The following is a 25,956-nucleotide window of genomic DNA, read 5'->3' as shown; positions in this document are numbered from 1 at the left end:
GGCGCTTCCCCAGCGCAGCCGGAGCCCGGGAGGGGAAGCGCCCGGCCGGGGGCGCAGGGTCTGGAGGTCTGGGGGCTGCCCGGCAAACCGTGAAGCCGGTAGCGCTCGGGCAGCTGTTTTGCGTGGCTGGGAGGGAGGAGGGGGAATGCGGGGTGCTCGGGGAGGGGGCGGAGTTGGGGCGGGACTTTGGGGGAAGGGGCGGAGTTGGGGTGGGGCCAGGGCAGGGAAGGGGTGGAGTTGGGGCGGGGCCAGGGGTGGGAATGGGCGGGGCCAGGGCCCCGTGGAGTGTCCTCTTTTTTTAATGTTTAAATATGGTAACCCTACCTTCAGCCAAGAAAACTGCCCCACCCAAATCTCTTATTGGAGACATCACTGACAGAAACAAATAGATGCAATGCCATGTGAAACCACTGTTTCTGAAGCAGCTCTAAATGAGATCTCCAGATTACCAAAGATCTCGATATAGAACCGTCTGTAAATGAGTCTGTAAAGTCAGTCGCCTCCTAGCACCAGGAATGGCTACATGAAAAGATGGAATTCCATCCGAAGTACAGAAGAAAGGAGGACGGGTGTCAGACTCGCTGGGCAGCCAGTGGAGGCAGGAGCTGGAACAGGGGCTGGCTAGCGTGGAAGCAGGCAAAGGCCAGGAGCAGGCTGCAGCAGGGCGGGATGGAATAGAAGCAGTCTGTCAGAATTCCTAGGCAATGGGTGTGTTCCCGGCCTGGGAGTGATGTTGAGCAGACTGGAGAGACTGCTTCCCTTAGGAGCCTGGATACTTGTCTTGGGATCAGCTGGGTGGGTCCTCACCTGTGGATTGGCTGAACCCTGGTTGGATGCATGGGGCCTCTCACAAGATCTGCAGGTAATTGCTTCTGATGACTCATCAGGCTTAGGCCGGCTCAGAGGTAACTGGTTTAGGAAGGCTCAGGCCAGAGGTAACTGGTCACATCAGATGGTGCATAGGTTTAAGCACAATGTCTTGCTTTCCTGCCTGAGGGCAGGAGGGGGACCGCAAGACATGAAGGACACCAACATCATAATGTTGGACAAAACCAAAGGAGATTGGAGTGATTGCAGCAGCTGCAAAGGAATCTCTCTCTGTAGTGTTGTTGGCAAGGCATTTGTGTGGGTCGTTCTCCAAAAACTGCCAGTTCTTGCGGAACATGTATATCCAGAGAGTCAGTGAGGCTTCTGTGCTGACAGATCAGCTATCAACATGGTCTTGAGACTGAGGCAACTGCAAGAAAAGTGTCAAGAACAAGGAAAATCTCTACATGGACTTCATAAATCTTACAAGGGCTTTGAACTGATCAGCAGGAAGGGACTTTTCCGACTGCTAGAGAGGATTGGCTGGCCCCCAATCCTCCTCAGTCTGATTTTTATCTTTCCATGATGGCATGAAGGCTACAATCCAGTGTAATGGTGATCAATCTGACAGCTTTGAAATCTGCAGTGGTGTCAAAGGGGGATGTGTTTAGGCACCAACAATCTTTGGTGTTGTCTCCTCTCTCCTGCTTGATCATACTTTCTCATCTAGTACCAAGGCAGTAAATCCCCATACACGATCAGATGGGAACATCTTCAACGTCGCACATCTTAAGAACAAAAGGCAAAGTCAAACGCATGCTGATAAGATAATTTTTGTGTGTGCGGTTGCTCAGGAATTGGACTTATTAACCACTCATGATATTGTAACATGACACACAATAACTGAACTGCTTCAGTGCTTACACCGTTGTCTGTTGAGACAGATATTTATTTGTGTTACTGTAGTGCCTAGGAGACCTGGTCATGGACCAGAACCCCATTGCACTAGGCGCTGTACAAAAACAAAACAAAGTGACAGCCCCTGCCCCAAGAAGCTTACAGCCTCAGTATAAGACAAACGACAACAGTTGGATACAGACAGATGGAGGAGGACAAGTATACAATGAAAGAATATTGCTTGGCATGACAGGCAGTGAGCTCTGCACACCAGCAGCCTAACTAGTGTCATGTTTTTTGTAGGCCCCCCAGCAAAGTGGGGCGCTGAGGGGATTTGAAGGTAGTGAGGTAGCTGGCGATATTATCATTGTCCTACTCACTCACCCTCCTCTGCCTGTGTGTGCCCCTCACTTGTTCTGCCATATCAGTGTAGACTGTAAGTTCTTGGGCAGCGGCCAAAGCTCTTGTGAACTCTGCCTGGTTGGGGGGCGAGGCCATTAGCATATTTGGGGTGTTTGAAAAATAAGGCAGGGAGAGACTTCCAGAGCTTCAGACAACTCAGGGCAAATGTGCTGCCAGCAGCCCCCCCCCCCCCCCCCCCCGGCTTTAAACCAGGGCTGTGGTTAGCTTACGTGTCTCCAACAATTGTAGCTGTAGTGCAGTGGTTCCCAAACTTCAACAACCTGTGAACCCCTTTCACTAAAATGTTGAGTCTCGGGAACCCCCTCCTAAAAATGTATATTTCCAGGGATTTTCTTCTTTATCTGAGTATAAATGATAAAAGCAGTCATCTGGGAAATATAAAATTTGTTTTTATGACATGCATATTACACACTATTTATTATTTATTATTATTTATCATTACAGTATTTTTATTACATTATGAAAATGGCAACACTCTTCCAAGAGCTCACTTTCGTAGCTTGTATCACTTTGAATAAGCCTGTTATAAGACAAGGCTCCTATGTTTCATCAAGGAGTATCAGATGTGAAACATCATGAGGGTATTTAAGAAGCCAACTCAAAGAGTTCCTCCTACACAAGCATTCAGGTCTTGAGCAGTCCAGGCAAACAATGCACGTTACAACAAAGCTTAAACTTGTTCTTCATAATAATTAAAAAAAAAACAATACTAGCTGCCTATTTAATTTTAAAAACAGCAAAAAATATCCACCTCCCTTTCCATTTCTTATAAGGAGTCTTGAAGTTTAAATCTCCTCAGTGTGATAAATATGGTTGCTTTGATCTGCTTAGCTCGTGGAAGTCCAGTGACTCCGGGCTCCTGGCCCTGCGCTGCCCAGGGTCCCTAAGGAAAGCTCTGTCCGCCATTAGGGAATTTTTTTCCGAGAACCCCCTGTAACATTTCGCGAACCCCCAGGGGTTCACGAACCCCAGTTTGGGAACCACTGCTGTAGCGGTATCCACAGGCACTGACTTTCTTCTTTCCAGGTGGGTGCTCCACCCCTGCTCCGCCCTGAGGCCCCGCCCCTACTCTGCCCCTTCCCCAAGGCCCCACCCTCACTCTGCCTCTTCCTGCCCCCGCTCTGCCCCCTTTGGCACCGCCTGCTGCCAAACAGCTGATCGGTGGGGGCTGGTGGGTGCTGAGCACCCACTATTTTTTTTCCATGGGTGCTCCAGCCCTGGAGTCTGCACCTATGGTGGTATCCCCTGGGCACATATGGGTCTCTCGGGAAGCTGGCTCCCAAACGCTCTAGGGTCACTGGCAGTGAGTACAGAGTATGGAGCACCAGAGCAACATGGTCCCAGAAAGGCGGGCAGCTCCTTTCTGCTCTGACTTCATCTTCCAAACAGCCCCCTGGGGTAGCCCCAGTGCAGGAGGCCTGGGGAGTGACATGGCCTGTTTATTTCCATTGGCCAAGCCGAGAGGAAAATTTAAAAAAGAGCAACTGGGAGGGCTAAGTCAATTCAGGTTTTGATGTAACAACTGAAGATTTTACTATTAAGAGATGAAATGCAGGATTTTTAATATTTTTTTAAATATTTTTTTTTTACTTTTCTGTGTTCCTTTAAAATAATTTAAAGCTGACTAGGAAATGTTTGAAGGTGGCCATTGTATCCAGGTGTTTGGATGGCTGGAGACCACAGCTGTACTCCCAGAAACCCCCGCAGTACAGCTCGAATGTGACCCACCTGGCTGCCTAGTGTCAGCAAAGGAAGGTTATGTTCTGTCATTGCACCAGAAAGGAAAGTTGGCCAGGCCAGACACCTCAGCTGACATATTTCATAACCTGGCAGAAGAAAGTCCTGTTGGACAACTGCCATTGTGTGAAAATTTCCATCCAAAGGCTCTGTAAATCCTCTGTTACTAGTGTCATGCGGTGCTTTGAGCTGGCCCTTCGCTGCTGCGTCACTTTTCACCGCAGCTTGCTCAGGCTTGAGATGGGAGCAGCAGGTGGAAGGATGGAGCGAATGTGGAATCGAATGTTTACAGGGAGGGCTATTTCAGGAGATTGGCACACCAGTGGAGAGCAGAGAGGGCATTTGAGGGCAAATAAATGAACTAAGTTGACCCCACAGTCAGCCTGACTATCTGGAGTTCTGTATGACTAGTCTGGTCATTTTCAGAAGCAAGGAAGTTTCACCTCTTGGTCACAAGTTAAAATCTGACCCCAACCGGTATTGGCCTAGGAGGCAGAGTGGTCTAGTGCAGGGTTTCTCAGTCTTTTAGGTTGGTGATGCCTCATTTAAAGTCAAAAATTATTTTCATCACCCCCACCATTCCTTACACTTACTATAAAGGTAAAAATAAACAATGTCTCACTGATAACAATGCTAAGCCTACGGAACTTACAGATGGATGTGTTTCTAGATGTTGAGAGCGAATACTTGACCTTGAAGGGAAAAGGTGTGCAGGGAGTAGGGCAGCAAGTTTTTTTTGCTTTAGATTGTTATAAATTTTTCAACACCTTGCAACATCCCCAGCCCATGTCCCTTGCTTGCCTTTCGTGACCCCTTGGGGTTGTGGTCCATTGGTTATCTAGTAGTTAGAGCTGGGGACATGGAATTGGGGAACATGGGGTCAATGCCCAGTGGTATCACAGGTTTGCCGTATGACCTTGAGCAAGTTACACTACCACTCCGTGACTCAGTTTCCCATATGTACAAAGAATGTAATAATTGTAAAGCACTTCGAGATCCTTGGAGGACAGGTCATATGGAAGCACCACTATCACCTGTCTGTTCTGTGGCTTGCTGTTGGTTACTTTATCAGAGCACAGGATTTTTATTCTTGTTTCCCTGATGCTGTCACTTTTCAGAAACCTTACAGTCACTGAAAGGTCTCCGCTGCCCCTTCAGCAATGGAAGGCAGCGGGGTCACATTCCAAAGGAGCCATACCCCATGTCTGCTACTTCTCACAGCTCCCGAGGTGCATTTTGGCCCCCATGGTAGTTAGCGGGGCCCAAGTCATTAAACACTTTCTCTCCAGTTCTGTTTTACAGGCTGTAGCTCCAGACTGTCGTGCTGAGACAAATGGGCACAGCTGTTTTAAATTGCAGCTCTTCCTCTACGGGTTCCTCAAACAACAGGGATATGGCAGAGCAGCCTCTTGACTTCAGTGTGAGGCGGCAGGGAGGGGATGGTACAGGAATGGTGAATGGAGCCCCTCAGAGAATAGCAGCCCAGGCAGAAAGCGGGTGACCAAGGCTGTGGGTCCTGTTCGACATTGGTGGAAGTTGGGAGCACTTGGCATCCCCCGAGGTCAGGCCCTTCTGTAGTAAGATGCTGGTCTCAGGACCGGCTCCAGGGTTTGTGCCGCCCCCAAGCGGCGGAAGCGGAAAAAAAAAAAGCCGCGATCGCAATTGCGATTGGCAGCACTCCTGCGGCAGCTCCACCGCGCGCTTTCTTCTTCGGCGGGAATTCGGCGGCAGGTGCTTCCCTCCGAGAGGAACCCGCCGCCGAATTGCCGCCGAACAGCCTGACGTGCCGCCCCTTCCCCTTGGCCGCCTCAATCACCTGCTTGCTGGCCTGGTGCCTGGAGCCGGCCCTGACTGGTCTTCAGCGTTTCTTCCGAATCTGCATTGATGCTGCAGAGCGAATGGGCAGCATTTGTGAAAACTCCCTGGTAACGGGCTTTGTGCTAAGGAGCTAATTTGGGCTAAACTGTCACTAGTAATCTGATTCCAGTAGGAATGGTAACATCCTGCGTCAGACCTGGTGCTGGAGCCGTGAGAAGAGTCAATCCTCCAGGTCTCCCACGGCATCTTGGAAACAGCGCTGATTCCTGGGCTACTCCCAATAAAACTCCTCACAATCACCTGGACCTCCCCACACCCCATCCCGTCCCACGATGCTGTGCTCCACAGGCCTCGTGGTGACCCCCCCCGTCCCGCCCTGTGACACCGCACTCCACAGGCCCCCTGATGACACCCCCACCTCCTGTCCCGCCCTGTGACACCGCACTCCACGGGCCCCCTGGTGACCCACCCGCCCTGCCCGGTGATGCTCCATGGGTCTTGTCTCCCCGCGATCTGCCCACACTTCCCAGTGACACTGTGCTTCACAGGCCTCCTTCTGCCCCACATCATGACACCATGCTACAAGGACCTCCCTGTGTCCTTCCCACCTCACGATGCTGAACCCCCCTCACCCCCCGAGCATCCCCACCCCGCGACACTCCACAGGCCTCCTCACGCCCTGCCCATCCCATGACATGACCCCACAAGGGCATCGCTGAGACCTGCCTGCCCCATGACATGACCCCATGCCACACGGGCCTTGCTGTGACTGGCCTGACCCACATCATGATCCATGTCAGGACTGAACGGGCACTTTCCCATCCCCGGAGAGAACTGAAGGAAAGAAGCAAGAGACTTGCCCGTATGGAGGGGAAGGTTTTCTCTGCTGCTGGCCCCCAACACCGGAGCAGCCCCGAGCAGAGGAGGTGGCCAGGGCTACGCTGTGAAGTGCTGTGATGACACAAGTAGGCAGGGCAGAGCAAAGTCAACTCCAGTGAAAGGAGCCTGTGGTGAGCAGCTGCAGCAAGGAGGGAGGGTCAGCTTCCCACGGGCGGGGGACATGGCTGTACCAGGCTAGTCACACAGGAATAGCAGCACAACGGGCACAGCCACAACACTAAACTTTACTGTACACAAAGTGTAGCCTGCCTCCAACACGGCCAAGATGTGCGGCTGGACGCTTCACACAGTGCCACCGAGTGACTACACGTAAGGCGGTTTAAGCTTCCCATCACATCTCCCCCCTTTGGTCTTTTCTGTATTTTAACTACTTTAAAACTCTAAAACTGTTTTTTTTCCCAAACTAACTTTTTGAATTTCAATACGTGTCTGTGTATTACTCATCCCCGAATCGTACTGGTTCTTTAACTATACAGCCACTATACGTTGCTCTTTGTAGCGGGTATAGTTTCCTGCCTGACACTTGTCTGTAAGTTCCCACAGCACCTACAAAAGCCGTTACATCTTCTTCTGGCCCACAGGTGTTTGAGTGCAATGCGGGGCTCCGTGACAATGTGTCTGCTGTTACCAGATTTTTACCAGGAGTATATTCAGCGATAGGGTTAAATTGCATGAGCCTGTTCAAAAGACATTGGCATCTCATTGATGCTTGATACAGGTCTTTTCCATTGATAAGGGTTACAAGAGGTTTATGGGCAGTTATCAGTTTAAAGGAACGTAATCCACACAGATATCTGTAGGAGTTCTCACATGCTCATACACGTGCCAAGGCACTCCTTTTCAATCAGTGCATATCGTTTTTCTGCTTCTGTAAGTGTACAAGAGCAGAATCCAGCTGGCTTCAACTCAGATCCATATACCTGCAACAGTACACCACGAAGGACATAGCTACTGGCGTTGGCTGTGACCATTGTGTGTTTGTTTGCATTGTAGAACATTGAAACTGGAACAGTTGAGATAATTTATTTTACCCTTTTGCAGGCAATCTCCTGATTTGGCCCCCATAAACGGGATGCATTGCACCTTAATAGTTCATTCAAGGATTTTGTCACTGTAGAAAGGTCTTGCAGGTATTAGCCAAAACAATTTACCATCCCCATTAAGCATCTCAGTTTTGGAACAAATGCATTCAATTCTCTAATTGCTTTTACTTTCTCAGAGCCAAGACTAATTCCATCTTTGTTTATTATCTGCCCTCAAAATTCATTTTGGTGTAGGTGGAAAACACACTTTTCTTTAGTTAGCTTGAGTCCAGGTTCACTGATTAAGCTCAGACCTTTATTGAGGGTTTTGTCTTGTTTTCCACTGATGTCCCATATACTAAAATTTTGTCCATAAAAATGACAGCCCCATTTATGTTCTTTAGCCGCTCTCCCATCTTTCTTTGGAAAATGTCAGGAATTCTGGTAATCCCGAAAGGTAATCTTTGAAAGCACAATCTCCCAAGTTGCGTAATGAATGTAGTCAGTGTAGCACTCTCTTAGAAACCACTTGAGGCATCAAGTTTGGAGAATACAGTAGCTCCTGCCATGTCAGGAAGAAAGTCTCCGAGTGCTGGAAGGATATAGTTTTCTCTTGCTACTGCTTCAATAAGTCTTTTAAGATCCATACAGGTTCGTATTTTTCCCTATAACAGGTACCATCGGTGCAGACCATGCAGTTGGCTCAGATCTTTTCTCGATTATGTCACTCTTTTCCATTCCCTTTAACTCCATTTCTACTTTATGAAGTAATGAGATAGGAATTCTGTGGGGCATATGTACGCTATGTAGTTCAGCAGCCTTTCTACTGCATCCCCTTTTAAAAATCCAGTACACCAAATAGTCTATCTCCTTCTTCCATCTTTCTCACTCCACCCATCATGGCAACCACACTGAGACAGAGGAGACTGTCAGCCTCTGATCACATCCACGGTAACATTAAAGCTTTTGTCTTTGTAGGTTGTTTCTGTGGAAAACTGTCCAGTTCTGCCAAAGTACCTGGGGGCTTATTTAGGACAGTATCTGCTGGTTTCAGCTTGAGGAGAGGTTGAAGGTGATTAGAAGGCCCTTCTGGTATGACTGTTGCATCCACACCTGAATCTATTTTAAAATTAAGTCTTGCCTGAGAGATTCAGTGTCCCCTCCAGGCTGGCTTTGGGTCATTACCTGTGACTGAGCCCAGAAAAAAGGTCTCTTGACTCTCCATGCTCACTTCCTGTACTGCCTGTGTGCAGCTGGGTGATGGGGTATGCAGACCCCACACTGGACAGCAGGGGGTTAATGAGCTAGTGTGGGCTCAGGTGGTGCTGCCCCATCGCAGGTGTGGAAATGGCAGGTTTGAAGAGGGAGAGCCGCAGCTCAGTTGATGGCAGACCAGGGAGGAGAGCAGACCTTCAGTCCTCAGTTGCTGGAGAGAGGGCAGACTGGAGGCAGAGCTCCCCAGCTGAGTGCTGCCCAACGGCCCCTTCCTGAGGGGGGGGAGGGAGGGCCAGATGCTGACTCACCTTGAGAGGGACCCACTGCCTTCTATTACCTGCAAATGCAGGTTAGGGCCTTAGACCGATGAGTGTCCTCTGAAGGAAGAGAGCCTTGACCCAGCTTTGGGATGAACAGCTGTGTTAATTCCCCTCGTTTTTGTTCATTAACTACCCAGAAGAGGAGAGACTTTAAAGTGACCTGGCCAAAGGTCCAAGTCGCGGGAAGAGGCAGATGATAACAGCACCGGAATGACCATCAGCAGAAAGTACATGATGCGGAGAGAGTTGCTATGCCACGCCCAGCCACAAGAAGGTGCTAGTTCATGGGCAGACAGTGGCAAAATGTCCAGTTTTTGTGCACTTACAGGATTTGGCTCCTTTGGCTGGACAATCACCTCTTGGATTGTGACTTTTCCCACATCATATGCAGCAATTGTAATAAATCCTCAAAAGCAATGTGCGGTAAGCCTCAGACATTGCCTTTGAGGATTTATTACAATTGCTTTTTACAGCTGTGCTAATCTCCTGTTGTCACTCTAAGTCATTTCCTCTAGTCTCTTTCTGGGAGCCTCTGGTCTCTATTTTGATTTTTAATCCTCTCCGATTGTCTTGTCATTTCTGTTGCTGTGTGAAGGGTTACATAGAATCATAGGACTGGAAGGGACCTCGAGAGGTCGTCCAGTCCCCTGCACTCATGGCAGGACTAAGTATTATCTAGACTAGTATTATCTAGAAATCTCTCTTCATTTGCAGTTTCTCTGATAGTCTGTTGCTAAAATGCCCGGCACTACTGTCTCTAGTCTGCTCTTCCTTTTCATCCTCAAAATCATAGTCTTCTGCCATGTCATATAAGCCTCCTATAAAAGATTCCACAGCCTCCCCAGTGTTTGGACATGCTGGCAGAAAAACACTCGCTCATAAACCACATTAGGCTGAGGCATAAAATGCTCATCAAACTTAGCCAGCCCCCCTGAGTAATTGTTCTTGTGGCTCTCCTCTCCAAAGGCCAAGGATTGAAAGATACATTCAGCTTCCCTGGCCATGGTACAGATGAGAGAACTAGCTTTCCCCTCCCCCGTCTCATTGTGGAGTTTAGTTGCAATGCAAAAACGTGTAAAATGCTCCGTCCAGTTGGGCCAGTCGGACGGTCTGTTGAAGCTGAAGCTCTCTGGTGCATGGACCTTTAGCATTTTGACAAAATTCTGCAGTTTCTGTTGTTTATCTTCTGACACCATGTTGTGTTAGTCACACAGACAGAGGCAAGATACATGCTAGTCACAACAGTCTTATTGTAAAAAAAAGAGTGTAGACTGCCTCCGTCACTCAGTAAAGATGGGGTGCAGTATGCTTCATACAGCACCACGTAGTGACTAAACATTTCCCCAGACCCGAAGAAGAGCTCTGAGATCCTCCAAAGCTAGTGCCTTCCATCCACGGAAGTTGGTCCAATAAAAGATATCACCCCCTCACTTTGTGTCTGTCACACATTAAAATGCAGTTTAAACTTCCCCTCCAAGCCTGAAAGCACAGAAGCAGTAGAAAGAACAAATAAAACAAAGAGCAGGCGAAGGGGTAGAAGTTGTGTCCCCAGGGTGATGGAGCTGCTGCTGTCGGAATCCGGGCACCAAGCCCAGACTCTGCTGATAAATCAACATAATGACATGGACGAGGTTCTGTGGGGGGCAGTTTCATCTTGCATGAGGACTCATCTGCAAGAGGGATGAGTCCCCCGTATGGTTCCTCCCGGGCACCGGGGAGAAAAGGAGGCAGATGGCGCACTGGGAACACCAGGTCTCTCCCTGTTCTGTACCCAATGTGCATTCTCTTGGACGACCTCTCCCCCCTCCCAGAGACCCAAGAGCAGCAAGGGTCAGTGACACAGCCCCCCAAAACCATCCAGGAAACAACTCAGGAAGACCCTGCAGGAGACACTGGGAGCAGGAGGCACAGAGCAGAACCTTTGGGGGGGATACAGTGAGACACCCCAACAGTCCTGCGAAGCTTGCCTGGCCTGAGCACTCCCACAGCCCTCCCAGAGCTCACATCGCCCCAGAGGGGCAAGGAAGAGGTGGACCATGGAGGGGCAGGAGTTTAGGGCAGTAACTACAGGTGGTCCTCCTTGGCTGAAGAAGAAAATTCTCATTTTAGGTGAGAAATACTAATGAGCGACACTGTTTTTCCAAGTCATTGACCAATGGCTGTTTGGCAGAAGTATTAGAAATGTGTTTCTTTTTTATTTTAGGAAGGGCTGAGGGGGGAGCAAATTTACTTAGGGAGCCCTGGTTCTCAGCACTCTGAGATGACAAGAAGTGCTTGAGCACAGATACAGTAAGTCTCTGTTCGTGAGCGGGATTGGCTTCATTTCGTTCACTGTGAAGCAGCTGAAAGGCTCTTTGTATGATCCAAAGCTAAGTTTTAACAACGTTTTCCCAAGATACAGTGAGCAGCAGCGTACGAAGTATAAACGGTTTGCTTTAAAGGGAGCAGAACATTGTGATGCTGACACGATGCCGACTAAAATGCCAACATCACACTTTGGGAGGTTTCTTTTCATGTACATAGAAAGGTCTGAGAAGTGCTGTCGTGTCTTGTGTCCAGTCACCTGGGAAGGTCCACTGCTTCGTCCTGTGTTTCTGTGATGCCTGGAAACATTTAAGTTTTAAAAGGAAATGTTGTGGGGCCAGATCCTGAATTCAGTTACACTGGTGTAACGCTGGAGTAACTCCACATTGAAGTTAATGGAGTTACCCCATCTATAGCAGCATGATTGACATTCTGACTAACCACATGACCCTTTTGCTTTGCTGAAGAGGTTGTCGGAGGAAGGCACTTTTGAACTGTATACCTCTCAGGAGACAGGTAGTCTGCAACACCAGTAAAAGCAAACTTTCCTGCAAAGGCAGTCGAGAAGGTACCTGTGGGGTAAAACAGCACTCTCCCCACCTACTGTAACATGATGTGGGACTATACTTGCCTTGTCTTGTTTGCCTGCAATAATTGGAAGCTGTATGCAAGTACAGGAGAAATCAGAAGTGCTGACTAATAGCAGCCCATGAAAATGCAAATGTCTCCTCCCTGATAAAGTTGATGATAAGGAGGGAAGGAAATGGTGACCTAGATATCCGCTCTAATACGCCTGGATTCTCTGGAACCCCGTGGCTGAGCTCAGGTAAATTGAATCCCCCCTTGTAGAGATGTTTGTTTTTTGTTTTGTTTTTCATTCCTCCCCCACCCCCAACAAGACCTTAAAGCCAAGTCCCAAATCCTGCCTGCTTTGCCTGGCAATGACCAGGTACAATTTGGAATTTGGTCTCAAATATCAGTTTTGTTAAAAAAAATACACACAGCAACAAAACCAAAAATAACCCCAAAAAAACTAAGCACGTATAGAATTGTTTCCATTATTCTATTTAAAATTCCTGGGAAAATATTTTCCCTCAAATTTCACGTCAGTGTTTGCAAACTAAATATTGCAACTTTGTGCTATTGCATGAGACCCTGAAAGTAAAATTGACGAGACACTGGTCATAAAGAAAAGTGGAGTTGACCTGTCTTTTCTCATTACTCAGGGTGGAGTAAGCATTTGTTCTGATGTCCTTACCCAGCGTTTCCTCTTCCCATCTTGCTGTGAAGCAGGTGTCTGATTGGCTGCCACTCTCCCCCCAGAGATGGCTGCATCCCCCTGACACTTCCATTACTACACCTCCTGATCTCTTTTGTAATAAATGCAAATTGTTATACAGAAGGTTCACTTGTCAATGTTTTATACCTTTCCTTTTTTATAGCACTAGACTGTTCGCTCTCAGACTCAGCCAGCGAGGAATTGCCTTTGGCATTGTAGTCTTGCATTTGCTTCTGAAAGAGAATGAAAGAATACATTTAAGTAGAATGGGTAGGAATTTTTAGAGTGAGCTATTCAGAGGAGCTGCCTGAAAAGCCATTTACTCTCAAGCCCAGAAAATCTGTACTTGTGTGATCCTTTTGAAAATGTTGGCTCTATTACCCACAGAGCACTGACACCGGTCAGCACTTACATAGCTCTCTACGCCCTCCGACTGCGGGGCAAACAATAACCAATGAATCCACCTGTGAGGCAGGGAGAAACAGAGTCAGTCTCACTATTTGCTGGGTGGGGAAATTGAGACAGAAATGAGAGGTAAATTCCCAAAGGTTGGACTCGCATTGTGTGATTGCATGGGCTGTCTGGGGGCCATCTCTGCCTGCACATTTCCAACAGCCCAAGTCTGTGTCCTTGGCGCGGGGCTGGATTACTGCCGTCCTGTCTGAGCAGGGCATCGCTCTTCTTTCTCTCTTGGGCAGGGTGAGAATGGAGATGGTGCCAAGGAGCTGGAAAGCATTAAATCGGATCGCATGAAAGTGCTGCAGCTAAATGTGTGCAGTGACCAGGAAGTGGCTCAGGCTGTGGAGTTTGTGAAGAACAATCTGAAGGAGCCGGAGAAAGGTAGGTAGTGCGGATAACGTTACAGGCTGAGGGAGCCTGTGCTCTCAGGCCAGTTGCCTTTTTAATTCACTTACGTGAACCCTTGCTAAGGAGGAGTTACCCCCCTAGGGGCAGAGTTAAGGTTATCTGAGTGGCATAGTAATGGATCTGAGTGTTGTGTGGGAGGCATTTCCTGGCTTTGGTTTTTTGTCGTCATATTCTGGAAGGTGCAGAGGGGAGCTGGACTGTTGCATGACAGCAGCACAGATAAGTGCTGGCGAGCAGCAGCCACTTCTTACTACGAACGGCCTGGCTTCTGCTGGATTTGAAGACAGTTACTGCTCAGCAGCACTGCAGGTAACCAGGCTGGCCGTGGGGAATGGAGCTTGAAATAGGACCTCACTGTGCCTCTCCATCTCTCCCCTCTGTATCCGAGCCTGCTTCAGGGAGTTTGTGAGGGTTCGTGGCCACGGTGGGTCCCACTGTGCCTGCTTGACTGTATTCATAGAGCCTGCCTGGCCGCCCACACAGGAGTAAACCAGCCATCAGCCTCAGACTAGGACTGATGATAAACACATCACGTGTCAGGTATTGAGCATCTCCCCCACAGCTCTCTGTCCAGAGACATCCTCACAGGAGCACTTGTGGTTTTGCTCCATCCAAGAGGTGGAGTAGGGCCAGGAGTAGCTTTTTCCTTGCTCATGGCAGGTGTTAAGGTGCTGGGCAGATTAAAAGTGTGGCAGAAAGATAGTCCCAACCTTCATTCAAAGTACCCAACAAGGTCCTTAATCCCTACATGAATGATGCTATTAAATATAAGGAAGAAATAACCAGAAGTCAATTCCCACCTCCTCCCCCGAGTGTGCTCTCTCTGTGCACAATTCTGTCCTTCGTGCACAACCATTCCACACCCGCCCTGTCTCATCAGATTCCTCTCCACACCTTTTCAAACCGCCCCAAGCTTTTCACGCAGAGCACATTAGCAGCAGCGGCGGCGGCACAGAGCTGTGCTGTACAGAATGACAGCTTGCAAGCAAACAGCACTGTTGTTTCTCAAACAGTGGCAATGCGATAAAAGTCTGGTTCCTAGCAGGGATGGGCACAGGATCCCTTGTGTACTTCTCCGTCTGATAGGTGGGCAGTCCCTCCTTGGTGGAGATTTATGTAGTCACTCACTGCCATAGGCATGCTTATGGCAGCTCCCTTTCACTGCCTTCTTGCGGCAGAGCCATGGGGGCCTGCTGGGATCAAGACTTCAGGACACCACCATGTCTGGGAGATTGTGGTCCGAGGCCATTTTTGCTGGCTATAAGCATGGCCTCCGAAACCAGAGGGAGCACACTGCCCTTCTGAAAATTAACGGAGTTATGCCTGGGACAAGACTGAATTCTGCTTGTGAAAGAGATGGGCCTATGTATACAATGGTAAACACCACACTGTGACTCTTGGTGGCAAGTCCAACACAACGCGAGACAGCTGGGCGAAAGTAACGCGTGCCTATAGAAACAGTGGCTTGCTTCATGCTAAGTTCCAACCCAACCTTCTTGTCAAGACCAGGGGGCACAGAATCAGAGTGATGCTGTGTCCATCTAGAATCTAAATTTTTACTGAAAATACAGTTCAGAATTTTACTTCTGGGGGAATTCTGCACCACTGCACATGCACAGAATTTATGTCCCCTGCAGATTTCTTAGCTTCCCCGCAGAAAAATGGCTTTCTGAAGGGGAAGCAAAAGGAAGCCACAAGAGCGGTTGTGCGACCCTCCCCAGCAGTATGTTTTGGGTGCCCAGGGCAGCTGGCAGAGAAGTAAATCACTGTGGGGCAGGAGGCGGGACTGGGGAAGACCTGGCTGGTGGCTCCAACCTTGCGCTGGGCTCAACTGCTAGTCCCAGCTGGGCTGGGGAGGACAGGACTTCCTCTTCCCCTGTACGGCATCTGGGGCTGGGTCAGACCCACCCCCAGATTTCTTTCTCGGCTGCAGGAAGCTCTGCAAACTGCCCCCCACCCGCGCTTCCTGCACCCATTGCTCCTCAGCTGCAGGGGGAGGGATTCCTGTAGAGGGAGCTGCTCCCCCATCCACCCACCGCCCGTGCATCCAGACCCCCTCATACCCAGACCCTCCCACCAAGCCTCACCCTCCTGATAAGCCCCACTCCCCTTGCACCTGGACCACCCCAATGAGCCACGTGCTCCTGGATCCCTACCCCACCGAGCCCCAACCAGCTATACCTGGATCCCCACCCCACTGAGCCGCACTTCCCCAGCATCTGAACCCCCTACTGAGCCTCCCACCCAGACCGCCCTGCCGAGCTCTATCCCTCCCACACCCAGCCTCCCCCACCACTGAGCCCCAACCACCTTCACCTGGACCCCCCTGCAGAGTCCCATTACCATTACACCCAGAACCCCCCAACAAGCCCCTGTGCATCCAGATCCCCCCCTGTACCCGGATTCCCCACTGAGCTGCCTGCACCCAGATTGCCCCACACAGAACCCTCTCAACCCACACCTGGATCCCCCCACATTAAGCCCCTCCACACTTGGATCCTGCCTTGCTGAGCCTGCCTGCCCATGGTGAGGGGCAGGGCCTTGGGGTGTTTCTGGGGCAGGCTGGGTCCTTGCGCTTTGTCAGGGTTGGGTGCAGCCTCACTGCTGAATCCGTGTCCTAGGGGGGAGCTGCACAGTGAACTCCCACCTCTGTGCAGCCACTGGCCTGTGCTCTCCAGTGCCATGCTGGAGCCGCCATATTTATTTGACAAATAAAATTTGCAGAATTTTAAATTTTTTGGTGCAGAATGCCCTCAGGGGTAGAATTGGTTGCAAAACACACAAAAAGCACAGCATTCCAGATGGAGTGTCTGGGCTCTGAGACGCTAAACTTTGGGGTGGGAAGTGTCTCTCTTTCTCTTTGGTCTTGGGCCGCACCCACCCGTGTTGACACTAAACAAATAATCATGATAATGCTCTTTAAACATGTGGTTGTGCTGCATGCCTCATATGTGCCAGATGACTATCAGAGTTCTGTTACAGACTACTGTGATATGATTGACTAATGATGGAATCTCATAAAGGATTAACTGCTTTAATTAGCTTTTTAATAAGTGGTCCTAAATGTACTAAATGTATTATACAAGCTCTGGTTACAGAGAGACCTGTTCCAGGCCATGGCAGGGAGCCAGGTGCCAAAGCTCTGCTGTAAGCCCTATTCCCTCTCTGGCCTTGGGGAAGTCACTGACAAACGCATTCAATACAAGTCTCTGCCGAACTCTCTGACTTCAGTGAAATTACACCAGGGATTAATCAGGCACTCTGTGTCCTAGTACCGTAGTATTCTTATCATTATTTATTATCTGTGCGTGCTGTCGCCACACAGACCATCATCAGGATCGGTGCCTCAGTTTGCTGGGTGCTGGTCAAACATATAATTAAAGATAGTCTCTGCCCCAAGGAATGTACAGTCTACAATAAGGACAGCGCTTAACAGGTGGGTGTGTAACACAGGGAGAGTGTGTCTGGGGGATGGGAGCAGCGTTGCCTGTATTTAGCTATATGTATAATTTGCAATCTTCAATTTAAAATAATCATATTGTACACAGACACCAGAATAAATGAACACAAGGTTTCAGTGGCTCTTCCAACAGGCCGCCTGCCTACCTGTTACCCGTATCTAGCTAGCTGAGGCCATCACCGTAGAAACGGGACTTGAGAAGTGATTTGAAAGAGGGTGAATAAACTGAATTGGAGAGAGCATTCTAGGCATAAGGAGCAGCATGGGAGAAGGTGCTCAAAGAGGCAAGGGGCATTGGAGTCTGCTACGGTTGGCTGGGCAGAGGGGCCTGTTCATGATGTGGTAGGACAGGTGAGCAGATAAGTATAATGGGGACCCTGATTATGAATGGGCCATACCACAACAGAAATAATAAATAGATGTCTAAATAACTGGTCAGATTTTTGCAATGTCTGATCCTTGTTTTCCTACTGTTTGCTCTGTCATTATCATTGGTTATTGATTGCCTAGCACCATATGGATATAAACAGGACTTTCAAAGAAAGACAGAGTCCTTACTCCGAAGAACGTAAAATCTAAAGGCCTCTCTGCTGGAGGCGCCTGTCTTTAGTGCAAACTAACGAGGTTCTGCTGTAGTAAGGATTGAAAGTAGCCAAATTGTGGGCTGGTTACGAGTTGCTGCCCTCTGCAAACACAGGAGAAAGAACTTGAATGGTAGAACCCTGCAGAGGTGCCATGGTGAAGTCAGGACTTTCAAAAGTGGCCTCTGATGTTTCGGGTGCCCATCTTGAGCCCGTTTAGCACCCTCATTCCCCCAGAAGTCAGTGGGACCCATGGGTGCTGAGCCCCTCTGGAAATCAGGCCCCAGGTTAGGCTCCCCAAATCAAGTGTTATCCTTCATCTTCTTTGGCTTGAGGAGGACACTGTACCACTGCTGGAGAGGCAGCTGCTCCAGGGGAGTTTTCTTCTCTTGTTTGTGCTCTTCAGTCAAACACCAGCCAGAGTGGACCATGGTTAGTGGGACAGATACAGCCCCATCCTGCATGTCTGTCTGTCCCAGCCTCAGGAGAACCAACGACCTGACAGCAAGCAACAGTCCTCCTGTTTGAGGTTCAGGTGCTGGCCCCTCACTAACTTCTCTGGTGCTTTGAGCCAATGCCTTGATGCTCTTCTGTCTCACCTGTTTGGGAATGTAAAATGTTAACCAGTTAACTGATAAGCATTAGTCTTACTCGTTAACCCGCCGTAACTGTTAACCCCCGCGCAGTCTGGAGCAGCCCCAGCCATGCCGGCCAGCCGGCCCTTTAATTAGTTAACCATTTAAACAAAATATTTTTAATCATTTAAACGATTAACTTTTAAAACAATATTTACATCCCTACTTCTGTTACTCCCATGTTACCTTAGCCCACTGTGGTTCCTCTTTGTTGGTGTATTTCACTGTCCTAGATGAAAATGTCCTGTTTTTGCCAGTGGATTGTTTTACCCTGAGAGAAGATAAAATCCCAGAAGAGCTGTTTCTCCCTGAGAGACCCCCCACTTAAACCCTTTAACTCTCTTGTTTATTGGCAGGGCTCTGGGGCTTGGTGAATAACGCTGGAGTATCAGCCTTCGGAGAGGTGGAATTCACAAGCATAGACAAGTACAAGGAGGTGGCAGATGTCAACTTGTGGGGAACTGTCAGAGTGACCAAGGCTTTCCTGCCCCTTGTTCGCAGAGCTAAAGGTACAGATGGCCTCTGGCATGGCCGCAGTCAGAAGCTTTGCAAAGCAACAGGGAAAAGCCACTAAAAACATCTCACGTTCCGCCTTCAGTGACACCTATGCAAGCACAGCGAAGCCCCTCAGGCTATACAGGCATGAGGGAGGGCAGGATTTGGCCTGTAATATGAGCACTTTGCAGATCTATAGCAAGTCACCTTGTATCAGAGGGGTAGCCGTGTTAGTCTGAATCTGTAAAAAGCAACAGAGGGTGCTGTGGCACCTTTAAGACTAACAGAAGTATTGGGAGCATAAGCTTTCCTGGGTAAGAACCTCACTTCTTCAGATGCATCTGTGAGGTTCTTACCCACGAAAGCTTATGCTCCCAAGTCACCTTGTGTAACTCCTGTCGTTGAGGGGACCCGAGCTACAGCGAGGATGATAAATGAGGTTATAACAATATCTATGCACAGAGCCATTTTAGATGCTTCCCAAACAGCCAGCCCAGCTAAACACGCCAGTGAGGTCATAAATATGAGGAAATCTGAAGGCCGGCAGCAGTAGGCCGGTGCAAGCCCAGCCTCCTGCTCTGGGAAGGGAGACACAGACACACAAGAAGTGACACTGAGATGTTTTTTCCAGATATCATTTATATTGTGTGCTGCTAAATATATCCCAGCTGCCCTATAATAAGTAACTGCCCAGCCAAGATTATATGTTGTTATTCCTGTTCCGTTGTCATGGCGAGGGTGCATACAGGCAGGGTGTGAACAATAGTGTAGGAACCAAGTGTGCCACTCTGCTCCATGTGGCTCTAACATTTCAAGCCCCAAAGCTTGGCCCCATAAAACTCCTTATTACTGCACTAGCTGAGAGGATTTTCAGGGTCAGTTCAGCGAACGTAGCAGAACCTGCGGCTGCAGGCTCCCCAGTGCACTGCCCCCCGCCCCCCCAGGAGCTGGATGAAATGCTAGAGGAGGTTTACTGCTCCTGCTCCCAGCCCTGCTGGAGTACAAACCACTTTACGCTGGCAGAGCACTGTGGTGAGGACAGCATGAGCTGTCCCTGGGGGATCAGAACGTTTCCCCTTTATCACAGCTGCAGCAGGGCCACAATCACAGCTCCCTCCCCCCCTGTTTAACAGGAAAGCTCCATCCCTCTCCCATCACTCCCTACACGCTCACCCGCCAGTTCCGGACACAGACCGATATGTGAATGGACTGCAGAGAAACCTCCCCTGCACTGGCATAGGGGCGGGGGGCAGGGGGAGAAGGCCACCCAGAGAGTCCTGGGGCTCCCAGCTTTGGGCCCCAAATGCTCCTGAGCCAGCCCTGTCTGTATTACCCGGAAATGAGGATAATCTGCAGCTCTTTGGTGAGTTTATGGAACAGATGGCGTGGCCGTGGCCATTGGAAATCCCCATCCATGTGCCCACAACAAACATGGCTGCCTCAGCTTCTGTCCCCCGCTCCTCCTTGGCGAATACCCAGCTAGCACATACAACGTGAGTACCAGCGGAATTATTCCTGGTGTGGAGGTGGAGAGGGGCAAGGTCTTCCAGGCACAGGGAGGAGGGGACGTAGATTGAGAAGATGACCGGTAATGAGATTAACCATGTTTGTGTTGGGGACCCCTGACGACAGTGTGATTTCTGGACGTCAGTCAGCATCCAGGGCTGAGGGAGAGGATGCGTCAGTAGCATGAGGATCAAAGGAGGGTGCTTGCTGCCATGTCCTGGCTGAAGAGCCCCTTGTCCTCCAGCACAGAGTTTATGTTGTCTGGAGATTATTCCCTGAACAGGTTATCCTGTCACCAGTCTGTTCGGGCGTCCATCCTGCCCAGCCCAGAACAGAGGCTACCAATTTCCTTTTCCTGTCTCTGTCCACTCCAGGTCGTGTGGTGAACATCACCAGCATGTTAGGGCGGATGGCCAGCCCTTCCCGCTCCTCCTATTGCATTTCCAAGTTTGGCGTGGCAGCCTTCTCCGACTGCCTCCGGCAGGAAATGTACCGCTGGGGAGTCCGCGTTATCCTCATTGAGCCCAGCAACTTTGTAGCTGCTACTGGCATTCTGACGCCGGAGAGCATCGAAGCCCAAGCAGAGGAGCTGTGGAGAAGAGCCAACAAAACTGTCCAGGAAGACTATGGGAAACCCTATTTCACACGCCAGATAACCCTGATGAAGTCCTTCATTAACGGCGGCCTGAAGGACATGTCCCTCGTCCTGAACGACATCACGGATGCGCTCACTTCCAAGTACCCTTACACCCGGTACAATCCCATGGAGGCCCACTGGCGGGTGAGGCTGCACGTCGTCACTCACCTGCCCACTGCAGTTGCGGACTGGCTGTATATTTACTGAGCCACACTTTAAATAACTGGCCTGACAGCACCCACTCACTGTATGTATTCGGATCTTAAAACTGATCAGCGGTAGCTAGAGACGGGCGGGCTCTGGAACACCACGTCTCTCTGCACGAGGCAGTTTGGGCAGGATCGGGGCTTCGGCCCATGTCTGTGTTGTGGAACACTGAGAAAAGACTAGGTCTGGCCTCTTTCTAGTCCTCACTCCCGGCTGTTCCAAGGGCATGTTCCACTGGGCTGTGGAGGAGGCAGGGGAAGGGTTGTTATAATGGGACAAATCTGTTCCTGGTGTAATGAGGCCAGTGAGCTCCCCCCGGGATGGATCTTGCCAAGGGCACCGGTTGTGGTGATGCTAGTAGGTGTCTCAAATAAAAGAGCTCAAATGGGAAACAAAAGAAGCGTTTTCCATTAGATCAGAAATAGGTCAGTCACAGCTTCTCTGCTCCCCGTCCTCGTGATATTGCTGAGTCACACGGCTCCACAGCCGTCTCTAAGGAAAACAGCAGCATGACCTCTAAATGGCTTAATTATGCAGGCTCAGGCTAGGAAAAAACTAGATGGCTCCGCATGTGCAAAATCTCAGTAGAGAGAGGCCGTCCTCTCCAGGCACTGTAACCAGGGAGCAGACGGAGCCACTGCTAGAGCCAGGGCCCAGACATGGGCTGGGAGGGAGCATGTCTAAAGGGGGTTGGAACCGTCCCTGGCTCTCTCATTGGCTGCTGGAGCGACAGGCCCTAAGACCGGGGCTTAGCTAGCCCTAGAAATGCCCCTTCGTGGGCAGACTTTCACCTCTGGAAGACAAACAGGCACTTGGCTTCTGGTCCAGTTTTGGAATAAAACCACATTGGGGCTGCCCCAGCAGCTGCTCCTGTCGCTCCACCCCCAGAGACACCAGTTGTTCCTACTGAGAATCTCCTGCCCAGATCCACTGCCCTGGGGAAGGGCCAGGCAGATTGTCACATCCCGTCCAGAGTTCATGGAGCCTGCCATACCTTGGCTCACTGGAGCCCCTGGAGAAAGCCAGGCTGAGCCAGCCAGCAGCGTGGAGATTTATGGGTTAATAACCCCTGTCAGGGGCTTGAGCATCTCAGCTGTGTGCCTGGCTGAGCGAAGGCTCTCAGTGCAGCTGGGCCTCGTTAGTGCTCACTAGAGGGCTGGGCGAGGACCCTCAGAGGGAGAAGCAACCGTTTGCTGATCAGAAGTCAGGACAGGGTTCTCTGGAGCTGGGTGGTGGTTCCTGGGAGCTTGGCTGGCTGTTTGGTGTTGAGGTCGTTAACTCTGTGAAAGGCTGTAGCCAGGGACTGTGCCATTCAGGTCTGTTGATTAAACAAGAACCCCTGTAGGAAACAGCAGAGAGGGATTATTGTTGTTGCTTAATCCAGGGCGTCCTGTGAGCACTTCCTGGTCATGTAGCCTCCAGCTCTGCTGTTGTCCTGGACCCCCTCTGGGTTGAGAGGGAGGGGATGCCACGATCACTGGGTGCTCAGTGCCCTGGGGAGAGTGAGTTGGGGCAGGGGAGGTTCCATCCAGCTCCTAGTGGGTGGGTGTCCCCAGCACAAATAGCATCCTCATGGCTGGCACTAGCTGGCCCCTCTTTGACCCTGCCTAACCTGCCTTCTCAACAACCCCCAGACACTCACACTGAATAAGAACCATCCCCACAGGAGACTGAAATGCCTGGATAGTCTGAGTACAAAGCCCTGAGTGGATGCTGCCAGGGGCATCATTTCTTTCCTTTTATTAATATTTCACAATGAAATGGCAATATGACAATAAGTGTCTCCTCAGAAACCTTCCTAGTATCTCTGCAGCTAATGAGAATAGATGTGTCTGGTGGCTCGGGGATGGGGCCTGTTGTTCGTAGCATCGGGGTGCTTTGTCTGTGCTAGTGCTGGAGTTGCTCAGCACCTCACCCCTTCTCTAAGGAGTGACTGTTTGTAAGACCACGATCTGACTCCCAGCACTGCTGGTCAGGTTGGGGATCGATCGTCCAACTTCAGCACAGGTATACAGCACACACACACCCTGCTGCTGTTGTTTGTTCTGTTTCAAACTGATACGAGAGAAAAGTGAATTTCAAACCAGTTTGTCGCTTATCCCGACCCTGCCCTCCTATGTGAGTTACAGCATTTTATAGGACACAGACTGTACCTGTGGCTGGAGTCTGACTCCAGTTGTAAATGCTATTTGATGTCGCGAAACCTCTTGAGAGTAAGGGAGGCTTCACGTGGAGCTTGTGTGGAGAGGGCATGTGTTATAAATAAGGATTGGAAACGCTGGGCTGTAGGGCTATTTTCCATTGCAGATCACAAGTGTACAGAGAATGTCAGGGATGCAGGATGCCTGTTACTGGAAAAGATAAGATACCCTGGTGTTAAGCTACAGCACTGCACGGCTGCTGTCCTCTGTATCCTTTGTGTCACCTGCACTGTGAAATTCTGGGAACACTAAGTACCACTTGATTACACAGAAGGGAAAATAAAGGAGATTTATAGAGAACATGGATTTTCCAATACTCGTATTTTTTACATTTTCTCTTTTTTTTCTCTGTGGGCTCTGTCACAGATCAGGGCGTCTCTGGTCCAGCACAGCAGTCGCTCTCAAGCTCCCGGCTCCTCAGCCGTCACCTCTCTTAGGTGGAGACCTGTGTCTCTCTCCCTACTGAGCGGCACAGCTCCCTGCCTCCACTGTGACTTCCCCAGCCGTCAGACTGCCTGAGCCCACTGCTTTGCCTTCCCCTCAGAGGCTCTCAACAGCGTAATTATCCATAGGTGTAAGGTACTGCGCAGCCCTTTCTAAGCAAGGGCATGCTTGAGGTGAAAGCAGGACGAAGAAAACACTGAAAACAATAAAAGAACTACACGCATGCTGAAGAACTTACTAGTGATCACCCCAGCAGCGGCTCTGGTAGGAACCAGTCCTTTGAATCCCACACCGGGGTCTTCCTGTGGGGACAGGTTCAGAACAAGCTCCTCCATGAGTCCCTTCACCCCTGCTCAGAAAGGAGTGGGGCCCCTCCCTTGGCTAGAAGGGCCTGTCCAGGTGCTGGATCAGAAAGCAGGCCTTGAGTCACTTTAGATGCAGACTGTTAACCAACAAAGAAAGGACTTTTGGATAATCTAGAGAATCCAATTGGAACCCGTATCCGTGAGCCTTTTCAGGCAGTGGTGCCTGGCAGGAGTTGTTACAACGTGAGTGAATTTGCCCTCCACTGTTCTTAGTTCCTGGAGACCTGCAGACTCCCTCCCCTGTGGAATTACAGACAGCCCCTGGCCCACAATGACACACACATTTAACTTTATAAAGTTTGTCCAGGATATTGCCAGGTCTGTCACAGGCTTGATCCTGCAGTACTTACTTCCCTGAGTAGCCCCATTGGAGTAAAGGGACTCAGGTAAGTAAGGGCTCCAGGATTGAGCTCTGTGTGGCTTTTAAAATCGTAGGAGTTCATATTCTGTCATTGAAACGGACCTGCCCTCTATGGTGCCAATAGGGAGAGAAGGATGAAGAGGTATGTAGCCTGCACTGGTACCACCCCCCCATGCACTGAACAAATGCTGCTCTACGCTCAGCGCCATTGAGGCTCTTGACAGACCCCCTGACGCATGGCTGCGAACACCAGAGCAGGTCAGCGTCCATCAGTCGAGGGCCGCGGTTCACGGGCTCCCCAGCCAATTCAGCTCATGATTGTTTGGTTTAGTGGTGTTACGGTTGCCCCTGATGGCCACATTCAAGATCTGGGCCCTATTGCGGTGGGTGCTGTGCTGTGCTGTGCAGATGTAAGGTCCCCAGCCCCACAGAGCTTAGGGTCTGCAGAGGCAAGACAGACAAAATAAGGATTATTATCTCCATGTTATGGATAGAGGCAAAAGGAGTGGCTTTCTGAGTCTTTTATCCACATCCAGGCAGGGCTTGGGAATCATTTCTTGTTGGTGGAACGTGTTTAATTTTTGTGATAGCAAGCAAACGTTCTGCCCGGCTTCACTGTCTCTGCTCGGTCTCTGATGGTGGGGATGTGGCTGATCACTAAGCGGCAGCTCCATCAGTGTGCAAGGAAGCTCAGCGACTCAAACAGCAGCTTTATTTTATACTTTCCATGTAGGATTGCCAACTTTCTAATCACACAAAACCGAACACCCCTGCCCTGCCCCCTGCCCCTCCCCTTCTCCAAGGCCCCGCCCCCACTTGCTCCACCCCCCACCGTCACTCGCTCTTCCCCACACTCACTCATTTTCACTGGGCTGGGGCAGGGGGTTGGGGTGCGAGAGCGGGCATGGGCTCTGGGCTGGGGGTGCAGGCTTGGATGGGGCTGGGGATGAGGGATTTGGGGTGCGGGGGGGTGAGGGCTCCAGCTGGGGGTATGGGCTCTGGGGTGGGCCCGGGGATGAGGTGCAGGAGGTTGGGGTGTGGGGGCCCAGCGGCGCTTACCATAGTTCTGAGGAAGTGGCCACCAGGTCCCTGCGGCCTCTAGGCGCATAGGTGGCCAGGTGGCTCTGCGCGATGTGCACTGCCTTCGTGTCTGCAGGCACTGCCGCCCGCAACTCCCATTGGTTGCGGTTCCCAGCCAATGGGAGTTGCGGAGCCGGCACTGGGGGCAGAGGCAGTGCTCAGAGCCTCCCAGTCCCTGGCCACCCCAGCGCCTAGGGGCCACAGGAACCTGGCGGTTGCTTTCCGGGAGCAGCACAGAGCAAGAGCAGGTAGGGAGAACATTCACTGGTGCCGAAGACGACCAGGAGCACCCAAGACTCACTGCCAGACCGGAGCTGCCAGGGTACCTTTTCGACCGGGCATTCTGGTTGAAAACCGGATGCCTGGTAACCCTATTTCCATGGTGCAATTTTCTC

At 50.4% G+C, this 25,956-nt stretch overlaps 1 protein-coding gene and 1 pseudogene across 1 annotated transcript in view; both read left to right on the top strand.

Annotated features, from left to right (window-relative positions):
• Positions 1–23,611, top strand: part of LOC112115804 (D-beta-hydroxybutyrate dehydrogenase, mitochondrial-like) — a 48,906-nt gene extending 25,295 nt beyond the window's left edge. The window contains exons 2-4 of the mRNA XM_026650146.2: positions 13,421–13,562; positions 18,622–18,774; positions 20,641–23,611. Of these exons, the coding sequence (XP_026505931.1) occupies positions 13,421–13,562; positions 18,622–18,774; positions 20,641–21,110 (765 nt within the window). The 3' untranslated portion in view covers positions 21,111–23,611. The remainder of the gene's footprint in view (positions 1–13,420; positions 13,563–18,621; positions 18,775–20,640) is intronic.
• Positions 14,810–15,141, top strand: LOC112115803 (annotated as a pseudogene).
• Positions 23,612–25,956: the final 2,345 nt, after the last annotated feature.

Source organism: Terrapene carolina, unplaced genomic scaffold, assembly GCF_002925995.2.
Source record: "Terrapene carolina triunguis isolate 2854851 unplaced genomic scaffold, T_m_triunguis-2.0 Scaffold88, whole genome shotgun sequence".
NCBI classification, from domain to species: domain Eukaryota; kingdom Metazoa; phylum Chordata; order Testudines; family Emydidae; genus Terrapene; species Terrapene triunguis.
This window is presented reverse-complemented; position numbering and strand designations above follow the sequence as displayed.